Source organism: Carlito syrichta, unplaced genomic scaffold, assembly GCF_000164805.1.
Source record: "Carlito syrichta isolate Samal-C Ts95f unplaced genomic scaffold, Tarsius_syrichta-2.0.1 Scaffold303667, whole genome shotgun sequence".
Taxonomy (NCBI): Eukaryota; Metazoa; Chordata; class Mammalia; order Primates; family Tarsiidae; genus Carlito; species Carlito syrichta.
The window spans coordinates 201,340-217,025 of NW_007247763.1; the positions used below are offsets into that span (position 1 = coordinate 201,340).

At 36.5% G+C, this 15,686-nt stretch overlaps 1 protein-coding gene across 3 annotated transcripts in view; it reads right to left on the minus strand.

The window, feature by feature from the left end:
* Positions 1–5,004: 5,004 nt before the first annotated feature.
* GK (glycerol kinase) overlaps positions 5,005–15,686 on the minus strand; it is an 89,740-nt gene continuing 79,058 nt past the window's right edge. Inside the window, exons 19-21 of one of the 3 annotated variants that reach the window (XM_021712843.1) lie at positions 13,423–13,503; positions 7,296–7,382; positions 5,005–5,424 (exon numbers count right to left, since the gene is read on the minus strand). In XM_021712843.1, coding sequence (XP_021568518.1) covers positions 5,414–5,424; positions 7,296–7,382; positions 13,423–13,503 — 179 coding nt within the window. In that variant the 3' untranslated portion in view covers positions 5,005–5,413. The remainder of the gene's footprint in view (positions 5,425–7,295; positions 7,383–13,422; positions 13,504–15,686) is intronic. The other 2 variants (XM_008058968.2, XM_008058969.2) reach the window with 2 other exon arrangements.

The window sequence follows — 15,686 nt, forward strand, 5'->3', positions numbered from 1 at the left end:
ATGCAGTTATTGATTAAAATTTGTGGAAGGTACCATATAGGAAGTAAAACGAATGGGCATTTCTTTCTTGAGTCTTCTAAATTCAGTTCATAAGATGTGAATGGCTAAGGATGTGATTTCTAATACACATTATGTCTTCTGTATATTGATACTTTATATGAGGTGCTCAAAATAATTCTGCTAGAAGACAATATCAATGAGATTTCAACCCTTTTAATTGAGAAGACTGTTAGGAATAACAAAATTACACTGATGGACAGTGAGTAATAGATTTTGATCCACACAAGTAGGAGGGCAATACACCTTATCTTTGTATTATGGAATATATCAAGCACACAGAAATGTAGAGAATATAACTAATATGTGTGCATCCACTGCTAAATGGTGCCAATTTTTTTTTTTCTAATTCAAATGGTGTGATTATTTGCAAGTCCACACTTTACATTCTATTGGACAGACTGGGAAAACCTCTGGGAAGGTGAATGGAAGGGCAGAACTTCTGTTTCATCATAGTCATTTATGTATTAAAGCATAAAGCGTTTTTCTTATTTCTAATATCAGATGCTTGGGAAAAAAGTTAGCGATAGTGCAGTAAAAAGGAGTTAGATTTCTTCACCTCCATTTTGCAAGGAGTAAATGAAACTCATTTTCTTCAGAGGGCTCATTTCAGGAATCACAAATGCATGTGTCATCAAGGATTGGGCATTTATGCTTCTTTTACCTAAGTGAAAATGTATTGGGTACAATGTACACTATCCGGGTGAGAGGTATACTAAAAGCCCAGACGTCACCACTATACAATTCATCCATGTAATCAAAAACCACTTGTACCCCTAAAACTATTGACATGAAAAAAATTAAAATAATTTTCTTGTTTCAAACAAGCCTGTGGGATGAATTTGGCCTATGTGTCACTAACTCATGACCTCTGAAATTTTTCATTACACTTTTATTGAGATGTAATTTTACATACCATAAAACACACCCCGTTAAAGTGTACAAGTCAGTGGTTTTTAGTATATTCACAAAGTTGTGCAACCATTACATCTAATTTCAGAACGTTTTCATCACCCAAAAGAAACCCCATACCCAGTAGCAGTCACTTCCCATTTCTCCTTCCTTTTCTTTCCTGCCTCTGGCAATCACTAAGCGTTCTATCTCTATAGGTTTGTCTATTCTGGACATTTCCTAGAAATGGAATCATACAATATGTGGCTTTTTATGTCTGGCTTCCTTCACTTTGCATATTTTCAAGGTTCATTCATGTAGCACGTATCAATACTTGATTCATTTGTATGGCTGAATGCTGTTCCATCACATGGGTGTACCACTTTTATTTATCTATTCACCAACTGATAGACATTTGGGTTGTTTCCCTTCTTTTGGCTATTATGAATGCTACTATGAATATTCATGTCCAATGACCCCTGAATTTAAGTTCAAACACTTAAAATTAGTTTTGTAAACAGCTAATACATTAACATGGTTTAATACTATACACACTAACAATTAAAATGGATCAAATACATATGGGGTGCCAAAAAATGTCCAACATTTGAAGTATGACATTTGCTCAAAAGATAGCATTACTCAAATGAATGCTAGAATCACCATGCGACAGGCAGAGCAGTCAAAGAAAATGGCGGAAGCACGGTTGAGCTAACATCATACTACACATTGCTACTGTAATTTAATTCAACTGCAAAAAGTGATACATAGAAAACATCTCTTAAAATGTATATACATTTTTTTGGCACCTCGTACACAGTGAACAGTTTTTTTCTCATCCCGTCTTCCATATACCTAATGATCACTCCTTTCTGTCCCAGTGCGTAAGCACTATTAACATCTTATGTATCCTTCCAGCATAGGCAAACACCCTAGTTTCTCTTTTGCTCTCTTTAATAGAAGGGAAGCACACTTTTACATGCTGTTCTGTACCTTGCTTTTTCATTTATCTTGAATACGTTTTCATTGTTTCTCGACAGTGTCCTTGTTCTTTTTTAAAGCTACACATTTTCTGTAGTATTGCTGTACCATAGTTTAACTTGTCTCCCTTTGATGACAGTTTTGGTGATGATTTAGATTATCTGATATTTATGAAATTTACTTGTCAACTAGTCATACACAGACAAGCAACTAATGAGATAAATACTATCAGGTTCAATAATAAGGAATAAAAGAAACTACTTAATTTTAATACTAAAGAGAAAAAAGGCCTGAGGCTGCCTTTTAAAATAAAATATTGTCATCCTCTCAACTGTGATGCTGTCAGGCAGAACTAGTTACCTGAAAGAGGATGAAAATTGGCAACTAAATATATTGGCCTACTTGAGCAACTTGTTTTTAGCTTAACTTTTGGAATATTTATCTTCATAGCCCTCAAATTTAATTTAATTGGTCATTTTCATTAAATCCGATTACAGGAAAAATCTCAGAAAATCCTTGTGAGATTTTTTTGTCTACAGTATTTGACACATTTTGTATTTACTTATAACATCAGAATTAAGATATGTGCCCATAAAGTATAGACAAAATAGCCAACAAATTGGTTTAAAGTCACTCCGTATTCTACTAATTGTCTATTATGTGAATTTATTATGAAAGCTGTTAGGTTGCAAGAGCAAAAAAATCAAGTAAACTTCATTATTTTAATATTATTAATTTAAAAAGCTATTAGAGAGTTAATTTAAAAATAATTTTTGTACTTCTATTTACTACTAGGTAAACACTACAGGATAAATACTACCATTGTCAGTGCCATTAGTTTCTGGGCTATGACAACTTTTGTTTGTTGGTTACTTCAAAATAGCGATCATTCTTTTTTCCCATATGATACAAATCATCCAATATTTATCCAAAGAATTGGGCTTTGGACACTTCAAAAGAAACACTAAAAATTCTGAGATCTCACTATAGAAGCACAGATGCATTATTTATTTTGCTGATTGGTCAGAGAACAAGAGATTGAGGTGTTGGCTATGGAGCTGAGGGAACAAAAGTGTTCTAGACTCCACCGAATAATCAGGTGGGGAAGCAATAGCACGGACTGAAATGAGCGAAAGGTCATGGTTAGCTATGCCAGACTCTATTGATAATGGCTATTGACCTTGCCAAGGTATTCTGGAAATGCTGAGATGAGACAATGTAGTCTGTTCTAATAGAATGATTAAAGTGGTCATCATTCCAGAAACTACTTCTCTTCAGGGTGTGCCTGCTCAAGTGTTAACAGCTAAGTTTCATGTTTCCTGAAACATCTTTCTTAATAATTTAGCTTTGATCTAAGTTCTAGTCTGCAAATGAGAAATGCAAGTAAGAATGAGGGGTCAATTTATTTTAAGTAAATTTATCATTAAATATCAATGTGTACAATTTCCAACATTTATAAATCTTGCAGTTTATAGAAAAATTAATGTAATCTTAAAAGTATTTGAATAGTGATTTTCACAATTATTTACAATGAACTCAACCTATTTTTGTAGAAACATAATTGTGTTTAAAAGTACGCCTGCCACAAAGTGATAATTTCACAGTACCTCTCTATAATATTTATGTCACTTATGTGGCAGCTGCATCAATAAAAGCCAGCAGATTCAATAATTTAGAAACAGCACAATCAGAACAGCAAATAAAGCTACCATTAATTCCAAACAAAATAAAACCTTTTATATTAATATATAAATATTTTCCCATTCAGCACTCATTGAAGAAAATAATTAGGAGCCAATCTTTTCTTAGTTGTTCACTACAAAACAAAGTAATTTTAAGATCTTTTAAAAATTGACATTAAGAAGCTAGATTAGGTGACTTCTTATAACATGTGACATTAAATATTTTGAGAAATTCTTGGTTTCAAGAAAAAATAAACAATTTTTTACATTTGTAATATGATATTAAGCAGAGATAATTCTCTGCCATCCCAGGTAGCAATTTCTTATTAACAATTGATGACATTCATTGAAAGAGATTCTTGGCTTCATTGCTACATTTTTTTCTACTTAGGTTTTTAACTTTTTTTGACATTCTCTCATCCCCTCAAAAGGACCCCAAATATATCTAAAATTAATTCAAAGGAAAAATAACTTCATTTGGATTGGTGCTTAAAAGTAATATTTACCAAAGTATTCCACAGTTTTTTCCTTCTCTTTTTAGGAAGACAATTTTTTTAAAAAAGTAAGATATAAGAAATATCGATGGCTGGGCATGGAGGCTCATGCATGTAATCCCAGCACATTGGGAGGCTAAGGCGGGAGGATTCCTTGAGCCCGGGAGTTTGAGACCAGCCTGGGCAACATAATGAGAACTCATTTCTTAAATTAAAAAAAAAAAGCCAGGTGTGGTAGCACATGCCTGTAGTCCCAGCTTCTCAGGATTGAGAAGCAAGAGGATTGCCTGAGCCCAGAGCTCGAGGTTTCAGTGAGCCATGATTGTGCCACTGCACTCCAGCCTGGGTGACAGAGTGACACCATGATTCAAATATGTATATATAGTTGAAGTCACAATAAAGTACATTTTCTTTTATTAACATTGAACATACACTTAAATTTTAAATGTTGGCTCTTCAAGAAAAAAAGTTCTTCTGGTAAATAATATGCATAACCGTTGTCCCAAAATGTTTACAGTTGCTTTCCCCAAAATATTTATATACATATTAGTCCACTTAAGACCAGCCTTGTTACAACCTACTTAATACAATGTGTTCTTAATTTATAAATGGGCTACCCTCTGTATATAAAATATAAAGGTATGCATGTTACACATACAAAGTAAAAAGTATAAAAAGGAGAGATGGAAAAAAAGAAACAAGAAAGTGTCCTTCCCTATAAGATCCAGAAGAATTTCAGTTTTGGCAAATACTTTTCAGAAAAATATCCAAGCTATGAGAATACTAAATTTCCATTTTAAGACTTTAGTAGAGGTTTCAACTTAAACATTCAGCGAAGATGCTGTAGTTTTCAAATATGTAGAAGACTTCTGGGGTCTGCTATAAATAAACAATTCTACCAGGTTAGTAATAACCGTTTAATCAAATGTGTATAGTACAGAGGATCAAGTCCTGGTCCAATCGTGTTTGAACATGGTTGATGAAAGATTCCAATGGGCAGAATCTGAATTCTTCCTAGATCTTAGAGGGAATGAGGCAGGATTTTATGGCATTGGAGTGGGTCAGCCCCAAAGGTGGCCGGCACACCTTTAACTGTAGATTTTTAAAAGCACACCAAATGTTTCCATAGCATTCTTTCTGCTGCAATTTCTTTATTTCAAGCCACAGGTCTACTTGGAGGGTCATGTGGTAAGTGGCTTATAAATAAAATCAGAGTCTATGAATAGTGTCATCACATTAAGAGACAGAATTGCTGGGTTCCCTTATTACATAAAAAGCTTGCATCTTGGGATCCATGAGTTGGTATTTTTATGGGATACCTAGAATGGGGGACAAAAACCATATATGTCAATAATATTTACATGCAATTCAGGAGTCAAAGCAATGAAGACTATTCAATCATTTTTGAGCTAAAAATTTCACATGATTTCTAAACAATGTCATATTAAAAATGCAACAAATATAACGGAGCCAGTTTCAAAATTAGCAAATATTACCACTCTTCCTAATTTGTTTACCAAGGCAAATGATCCCTATTGTTCTCAAATCTCAGTGTATGTCACCAAAGATAGAACCTAAAGACGGTGACCATATGTATTTTAAAAGTCATTTTAGAATTTGGGCACTTAATGTATCCTTTAGCTTAGAGATGCCACATGTCTGAGTTTTCATAGAGAACAGGCTTTTTCATGCTGTCATGGTACCAAAAGGAAAACAGAAAAAAAAATCAGTGAAAACTTTCAGCTGTAATATTTTTTTCTTCCTTTTTCCAGACCATCATTATGCAACTCAAAATACCCTGGATAATGAAAAGTAATCGAACTAAACTATATATATGTTTCTTAATGAACTTAAGTTATAGTTTTCACAGGAATGTTTAGAATCTTCCACCAAACATTCCTGAGAATCAGAAAACAGATTTCATACAGATTTATGTATACAAAGGCCCTTTGTAAGGCAATTCAAAGGAAAAATGACTTTATTTGGACTAGCGCCTGTGTTTGAAAACAATATTTACTACAGTACTCCATAGCTTCTTCTTGCTACTTATACATATACCAAAATAAGGTATTGTTAGTACAGAAGCAGACGATTTGAACAAATTTATTCTGAAAATGCTTGAATATTATATTACCTTTTCTCTAGAAAAGGTAATGTAATCTAGCTTTACATTCTCATGCAAGTAACCCACATTTTCTCATTAATTAAAAGATAATCAAATGTTCTGCTGATGTAAATGATTTTTATTCCAGTTATATATAGCACTAAATGGATAATGCCAAGCTGAATAAATGCTTGCCAGATTTCTATATACAGATGTTATGCCACATCAATAAAGTTTAAATTTCACATTTTAAATCCAAGTCATAATTTTATTAATTAAGAGAGATAATTTAACTCTTTCCCTAATCATTAAGATTTTTAAAATGAAGTTTCACTTTCATAAAAAACATGGAATACAGAATAAGACATTTCCTTTTTTGCCAGTAATTTGAAGGAAAAATGAGCCATCAGGGGCGGCTTCCAAAAATGACTATTGTATTTAACAGAGATCATGCAATGTATTTCATATCATGCTAAGCCATTTTACTTTTATAAGTACATTCAGTAGAAGTTAATATGCAAATATTTCACATTTCAACCCCAATTTAAGCAATAATTTAAAAACTTCAGTTCACAAAATGTATTCTTTAAACGAAAATAAAAGTGACTATAAATCTTCCCCAGTTTCTCTGCTGACATGCTCTGGCTGAAACTCTTGCCAGAACTGAAATATTAAGATTTGCTTAGCACATTTTCAGGACTGTGAAAAACAATTGATAAACATCTGAATGCCAGTTGAATTAAAGTCAATGTCAAAATTACATTTTAACTTTCATCAATCACTCTTAAAGTCCCCTCATTTAAACATTAGTACTTTCCCTTTCGCTTATTACTGCAGCTGACGGCAGAATGCAGCCCCCACAAAGAAATCATCACCCACTAAAAATAAAAAAAAGGTTAAGCAGAGTCACAGTTCTTAATTCTAACTCCCCCCAAAGATTGATTGGTTTAACTAATTAGACTTTTAATTGATTGTCCAGGTTTCCAAACACAGAGAGAATGAAAAACACTGACAACTTTCTACTGAGTTATACACAAATACATAAAAGCTAACCAATAAAATTGTCTAATTTAAAGAGTAACTAACCTGAGATGTACCTTGCTCCGATTAACATTACCATGCTACTCACTATAAAAAAGCCCAAGGGCAGACTACAGAAGATACTAGGGTCACCTGTGGTCATCCAAGCAGAAGGGAATTCCAGTCAAGCAAACCAAAAGAGAGACACATAATTACAATATTTGTGTTAAGAATCACAAGATAGCAAAACAAAATAAGTTATAAAAATAGTATATTCATAAAAGCTAGCAAAGAGTTACTTTAAATCAAAAATATAATCAATATTGAAGGCTTCTGACAGTTAACAAACAATACAGACAGCATGCCACATGTAGCCAAGAACATGATACATATAGACCAACATTAGCCCTCCACTGGCAAAGCCAAAGAGAGCCTAGGGAGAACTTTTTGGGGGGCTGTTGATTTAGCTTTCTTGATTTTTCACCAAAAGATACTAAATGAGCAATTCCGTTCCTTCAAAGTTAAAAATTTTAGGTCCCTTGGCTATCAGAGAAGAGTTATATTACTGCAATGAAAATGAATTTAAAACCCTGTTTTGGCTAAAATACTGGTTCGATTAATTTTTTTAAAATAGAATTTGATGTGTAAGGAAATGCACCTGACAATATTACTGTAACTGAAAAAATTAAACTGTATTAATCAACATTTTAAAATTTGGTAAACATTATTGTTTTGATATTTTCTAGCCTGAATTCTCCTGGAATCCCTACCTTTAAACAACTTATATGTGTGTGAGTAACTCTTTTTTATTTATTTATTTATTTGTAGAGAAAGGGTTTCACTGTTCTGTTGCCCAGGCCAGTTTTGAACACCTAACCTCAAGTGATCCTCTTGTCTCAGTCTCCCAAAGTGCTGGGATTACAGGTGGTGTGAGCCACTGTGCCCAGAAAGAATATTTAACACTCATTAAAAGAGAAAATTATTTTTTATAAAAATAACCTGGGCCGGGTGCGGTGGCTCAAGCCTGCAATCCCAGCACTTTGGGAGGCCGAAGTGAGAGGATTGCCTTAGCCCAGGGATTCAAGACCAGCCTGGGCAACTTGGCGAGACCTCATCTCTACAATTAAACAAAAAAACAAAACAAAAAACTTAGCCAGGCATGGTAGCATGCATCTGAAGTTCCACCTACTTGGAGGTTGAGGCGGACAGATTGCCTGAGCCCAGCAGGTCGAGGCTGTGGTAGCCATGAGCATGCCACTACACTCCAGCCTAAGTGACAGAGTGAGACTCCAACTCAAAAAAAAAAAAATCCTCTGAGAGTTAAGAAAATACAACCATTAGACAAAGGGGCTTCACTGAAGTATAGCTGGGTAAAGATTCTCTGGGGGCATATTTTGTGATACAGGAAACTGATGATAATCATTTCTTTGCTTTTTGGGGAGAGAATATTTTTCCCCCCCACCATACATTTCTCTCTCCTTAGAAGGTAGATTTTCATTAAAGAGGGACATAAAGCATTTCCTCCATTTACCATTGCTTATGTTATTTTTTCAAATAAACGAGGTTTCCTTTTGTTTCCATAAATGTAGAGATCATATTTTAATTAGATTTTCAAAAAGGAAAATATGCTTTCTAGTACTTTTAGAACAACCCATCAGTTATGCAATTATAAGAAGTGATTTTTCTGATGTCCCTACAGTGAGTTCTGGTTTGACAAGAAGACTCTGAGGGTTATCTCCATTCAAGAATCCTTATCAATTTAGGGTGGTATCTATTTTAATGAAAGCATTTCCCTTTCAGTGATGTGTATATACACACACACATATGCACACATATACACACATACAAAATATGCTTGTTATCTGATTGCTGCAGAATGCATTTAAATTAATTTGATCTGGTTTCAAAATGTTGTTTGGTGGGTTTTGAGTCCAAAGCCAAAAAAATCATAATTTATGATAAACGCTGTCTAAAACACATCAAACTCGGTCGGGTGCAGTGGCTCAGCCTGTAATTCCAGTACTTTGGAAAGCTGAGGTGAGAGGATTGCCTGAGCCTGGGGGTTCGAGACCAGCCTGGGCAACTTGGTGGGGCCTTGTCTCCACAATAAATCACAAAAACTTGCCAGGCATGGTGTCGTGTGTCTGCAGTTCCAGCTTCTTGAAATGCTGAGGTGGAAGGATTGCCTAAGCCCAGCAGGTCAAGGCTGTAGTGGCCGTGAGCATGTCACTGCACTCCAGCCTGGGCAACAAGAGTGAGACTCCAACTCACAAATAAAAAATAAAAATAAATAATATCAAACTCCTAATCACTTATATAATATTTTAAGTACATATCAAAAGTATGTAAAAATTATTTACAATGCATTCAAATATAATTGCAAACAAGAAAACAGATATAAGACTAATTAAAAATTGCAAACTACTTTGGAACTTAGGCAAACCTGATATTCTTCATATAAATTAATGTCATTTAAAGAGGATATGATATCAGGCAGCAATTCTAATATCCTTTCAAGTTTATTAAAATGAAATTCTTTTTTTTTTTTGAATTGGAGTCTCACTCTGTCGCCCAGACTGCAGTGCAGTGGCCACTCCCAGCCACTGCAGCCTCGACCTGCTGGGCTCCGGCAATCCTTCCACCTCAGCCTTCCAAGTAACCGGAATTACAGGCATGCGCTACCATGCCCGGCTGATTTTTTGATTTATTGTAGAGATGAGGTCTCACCAAGTCGCCCAGGCGGGTCTCAAACCCGCGGGCTCAGGGAATCCACTCACTTCAGCCTCCCAAAGCACGGGATTACAGGCTGAGCCACCGAGCCCATCTTAAAATGAAATTCTATCTGTATTGCAATTATCACCTAGCTTATTATATGAGGGAGGACTCCAAAAAACCGGAATTATCTTTTGGAGGACTGACCCCTTCTAGTGCATTCAGAATTTGTTCCTCAGGATCAAACGGTCAACTAAAGTTTTTATCTGAAAGTTTTAAGAAGGTTGCATCACAATTTGTGGAAGCAACGTCCCAAGTTGTGGCAAACAGGTGACTGGTTCTTCCACCATGGCAATGCACCTGCTCTCACTGCACAGAGTATTCAGCAGTTTTTGACCAAAACCGGCACAATCCCAGTGCCTCACCCTCAGTATTTACCGATCTCACCCTGAGTAACCTTTTTATTGTTTCCCCAGATGAAAAAACGTACTCAAAGGGAAAAGTTTTGCCAATGTGGAAGAGGTGAAACAAAAACGACAGAAGCACTAAAAGACATCACACTTGATGAGTTCAAAAACTGTTGTGAGCAGTGGAGAGGGTCTCGATCGGTGTATTGCACCAAAAGGAAAGTATTCTGAAGGTGACTGAAGTTTAAATAAGTAAGAATACATACACAGTTTTTTTTTTTTTTTTTTGAGTCGGAGTCTCACTCTGTCGCCCAGATTGGAGTGCAGTGGCCGCTCCCGGCCACCGCAGCCTCGACCTGCTGGGCTCTGGCGATCCTTCCGCCTCAGCCTTCCGAGTAGCCGGAATTACAGGCGTGCGCTACCACGCCCGGCTGATTTTTTTGATATATTATAGAGATGAGGTCTCGCCAAGGTGTCCAGGCGGGTCTAGAACCCGCGGGCTCAGGCAATCCACTCACCTCAGCCTCCCAAAGGCGCGGGATTACAGGCTGAGTCACCGAGCCCGGCTCATACACAGTTTTTAATAAATAAATTCTGGCTTTTTGGGGTCCCACTTATACCACAGAGGTAAAACATAACGCTTATATTGCTTAAAAGAATACATTAGCATTTTATTAATTAAATATCATTCTGTGTTTCTCAGAGACCCTGAAAATACTATATATTAGAGTGTTTTTCATAAATCTAACCAAAATTTTTTTTCCAACTTTGGCTTAAATTCGTTGCAGTCTAACTAAAACAATAACAAAATTTCAAAAAATATAAAACTCAAAAATTGTCCAGCCTGGGCAATATAATGAGATCTCATCTCTACAAAAAATCAAAAAATTAGTCGGGTGTGGTGGTGCATGCCTGTAGTCCCAATCACTTGGAAGACTTAAGTAGGAGGAGCACTTGAACCCAAGAGGTTGGGAGCTGTGGTGAGCTATGACTGTGCCACTGCATTTCAGTCTAGGTAACAGATTGAGACCTTGACTAAAAAAAATAAATAAATTACTTTTATCATCAATTCTGATACCAGAAACTAAAAAGTCATGTAATTTTTTTTTTTTTGGTCTTCTTTTATCAATTTTTTCTTGGCACTTTAAATTTGTTGATAGTTATGTACACAAAAGAAAAAAGATCAGTAGATTTTGTGGGAATTTTGCAATTAAAATTTTATCTTTTTTTTTTTTTTTTGAGTCAGAGTCTCAGTCTGTCATCCAGGCTGGATTGCAACGGCAGGCTCACAGTCACCTAAGTCTTGACCTGCTGGGCTCAGGTGATCCTTCTGCCTCAGCCTTCGAAGTAGCTGGAACTACAGGCATGCACCACCACACTCAGCTAATTTTTTTGATTTATTGCAGAGATGATGTCTCACCAAGATGCCCAGGCTGGTCTAGAACTCCTGGGTTCACACAATCCTCTTGCCTCCACCTCCCAAAGTGCTGGAATTATAGGTGTGAGCTACTGAACCCAGGCAATTAAAATTATCCTGTAAGCCGGGCTCGGTGGCTCAGCCTGTAATCCCATGCTTTGGGAGGCTGAGGTGAGTGGATTGCCTGAGCCCACGGGTTCAAGACCTGCCTGGGCAACTTGGCGAGACCTCATCTCTACAATAAATCAAAAAATTAGCCAGGTGTGGTAGTGCGTGCCTGTAGTTCCAGCTAGTTGGAAGGCTGAGGTGGAAGGATCGCCGGAGCCCAGCAGGTCGAGGCTGTGGTGGCCGGGAACAGCCACTGCACTCCAGTCTGGATGACAGAGTGAGATTCCAACTCAAAAAAAAAAATTATCCTGTAGTGAGAATTGTGTATGTGCGTGTAAGGCGTGGGGGGTGGTGGAAGGAAGACAAAAGTGTTGTGCCATTTAAAAGAATCCAGCTAGTCAAAGAAATAATGTAACTCAACTTCTCACAAGCCAGTAATTAAGAGTAACAAGAAAAGAAGTCAGGATTCGTGCCTATTACATCTTACACAACAACCAGCACTATGGTAGAAAAGCATTTAAGATTGAGAAGTTTGATTGTAAAGGGTCTCTCAAAATTGCAGTCTTAGCAAGAAAAACTTTGTCACCATCTTGGAAAAGGAGTCTCAGGACAAACTATTTCTTTTAAAAAAGGATAATAAACTTATTTAGGAGAAAAAAATCAAAAGCTTCAAGAAAAAACAACCAGGAATTAAAATATGAATCACAGTGATCTGTGATGGTTCCGGAAGCTTTTCCTAAAAGACATATAAATTAAAAATGGTTCTGTACTTACTTTGGGGTTAGAAGACAGGTATTATTTCATTTATAAACTATTCTCTATTAAAGTATATGCTTCAATATATTATTGGCCACTGTTCCATTCATTATGTTTGCATTTAGCAAAAAAATTATAATATTATGTCATATTAAAGGCAGCTTAAGGCTGTTTAAATCTAAATGGTTTACTTAAACTGTCCAGCTTCTTACTTAAGTGATTGAAAGATAAAATGGTCCTCTATTTTTTTCTGCCAAGAATATTTCCCAATTTATTATGACTATGTTTGGTTCACTTCTTCCTCTGTGATTTCAAAGGAATTCCCATTATGTACACTCCCTAGGTACTTAGAATCAGTCTAGGAAGTAGCAGAATATATTTTGTAATTAATATAGCTTTTGGTTGGTTCAGGTCATAAAGATAGCCCCCCAAAAAGGTAAAGTTTAAGATGAGAGAAAAAAGAAGACCCTAGCTGATTTTGTTATTGGAAAAAATTAGAAATAATTTTGCTTCTGGAAGCCTAAATTATCAATTGAAGTACCAGGAATAAACTAATAAGGAAAGATATGGCAGGATAAGGGAAAGTATGGAAATCAACCTGATAATTTACATTGTATATTTAGAATTTTAATGTGTTTTCAAATGTCAGAAACTTTGAACATAAAATGCTTCTCTTCAGAGCAGTCTGGCTGCTAAGTGTAAATAGCTAGATACATAAACAAACTATTTAACATAAAAAGTTAAAAAGGAAAAAGTGGCAATAGTAAACAAATATAAACAAAAACATTTTTACCACTTTCTGGAGACTGAGTTGTGACCCAACCCATTGACTTCATCACAGCTTTCTTCCACGTAGAATAACGAATTTCACTTTCTAGAATTAGAAGGTAAGAAAAACACACATATGAAAGGTAGTTTGCTGAGATATTCTAAGTACCATACTTATGATCACTTGGCATTTTGACAAACTGTTGCACATGTTAAATGGAAGTAGGGCTTTATTAGGACTGAAATTTGGAAGGATATGGTAGTTGGTGACTGCCAGTGACTGAAAGAGATGCTTTCTTAGAAGCTGGAGTGAAGCAGGATGGGAAATTCAGCGGGGTACAGGGGATTGGGAGGCAGATTACCTGCAATGCAGACTGGGCCACTCACAAACAAGTGGTAATGAATTAGAGAGTGGAATCCCATCTGAAGTTTTCTCTTTTTTTTTTGGTGGGGTAGGGGGACTTGGCATGAGGGAAGATGTATGCTTTAATGTGGAAAGATTAGAAGGAGACTTATTTTTAGTCCAGCCAGAAATTTAACAAATACTGATTTCTCATAAGATTCAAATTACATTTCTGTAAGACAGCCCCTGACCCCAACCCCAGCACCTTAAAGCGGGATTTCTTTAAGGTAGAAATCCACAACAGGAGCACTACTAAAAAATGAGCACTGAAGGTGTACCTCTTCTAAGGATGTCGACCCACGAATGGGGCTACCCTCTCAACCCTCCCAGCCTTTCCACAGCACCTATAACACCCGAGAGACAAGGTTCAAGGACCACTGGCTTCAGAAAGCTTTCTAATACCCCACTTCTAGCTCCCTCCCTCTTCTCACAGCATTGCACATATACCTCCTGATGTCAGCTACCACAGTGAGTTTTTATGGTTTTGTCTACCTCTTCCAATATACTTGAGTCTTCTGCAGGACAAAGCTTTATTTGCTTTTATATCCCCACGGGCCTGTGGTTGACTCTAAACAACTATTTGCTGGAAGAATAAACTATCTAGGTGCCCATTTCTATATGGAAGGGAGGGACTGGTGAGAGGGAGGACAGTTGGCATAATAGGAAAAGGCCTTCAACAAAGGCAAAGATGGCTTTCCTCAAAAATCAGTAATAAGGATTGTATAGGAAGTAATGAAGAAGTAATAAGGCTATAATAAGGATTGTCCATTGGGACAAAACTACCTTGTTTTAAGAGTGGGATTAGCATTTAGAGGCCATATGCCTGCTGTGGACGTTATTTGTATATTAAAACAATTTTTTTTTCAAAAGCAGAAAACATTTTTGAACTTCCTACTTTATCCAGTATTGTAAAAATTAAAAATGAAAGACAGAGGCCGGGTGCATTGGCTCATGCCTGTAATTCCAGCACTTTGGGAGACTGAGGCAGGGGGATCACTTGAGGGCAGGAGTTCAAGACCAGCCTGGGCAACATAGCAAGACCCTGTATCTACAAAAAAATAAAATACCCGGGTATGGTGGCCTATGCCTGTAGTCTCAGCTACTTAGGAGGCTGAGGCTGGAGGGTTGCTTGAGCCCTGGAGTTCAAGGTCGCAGTGAGTTGTGATTGCACAACACTCCAGCCTGGGTGACAGAGTAAGACCTTGTCTCAAAAGTAAAATAAAAATTAAAACGGCAGACAGAATATCAGATTTTGAAACAAATTTCTATATCAAGGTACATGGTGTATTGTCTGACTATAAAATTACTCATAGTTAATTTTCTTATAGGTAAAAAGAATAAATAAAAGTGATAAACACTGGCAAAGTCATCTGGAAAATGAAACAAAAATACATTTGAGAGCTTATTTCCTAATAACTCAAAAAAAAAACCTTTGATGCTATTTTTTTTAAGAGACAAAGAGTCTCACTATGTTGCCTAAACTACACTCAAACTCCTAGGTTCAAGGGATTCTCCTGAGTAGCCGGGACTACAGGTGTATACCATACCACCATGCCTAGCCAATGCTATTTTATGTATAGATTTCCAAAAAGTTACAAAACCAAATTCAATATAATAGAAAAATATTATTTGGAGTTAGTCTCACTATGCTTAAAAGTATCTCCCTACCCAACTAATCATGTCCTAAAGCTGGGCCACTGACACCAATGATGATCTGGTAAAGATATGAGGGGTGGGTAGCTGGTATATCTCCCTTATCGATTTTTTTTTTTTTTTGAGTTGGAGTCTCACTGTGTCACCCAGACTGGAGTGCAGTGGCCGCTCCCGGCCACCGCAGCCTCGACCTGCTGGGCTCCGGCGATCCTTCCACCTCAGCCATCCAAGTA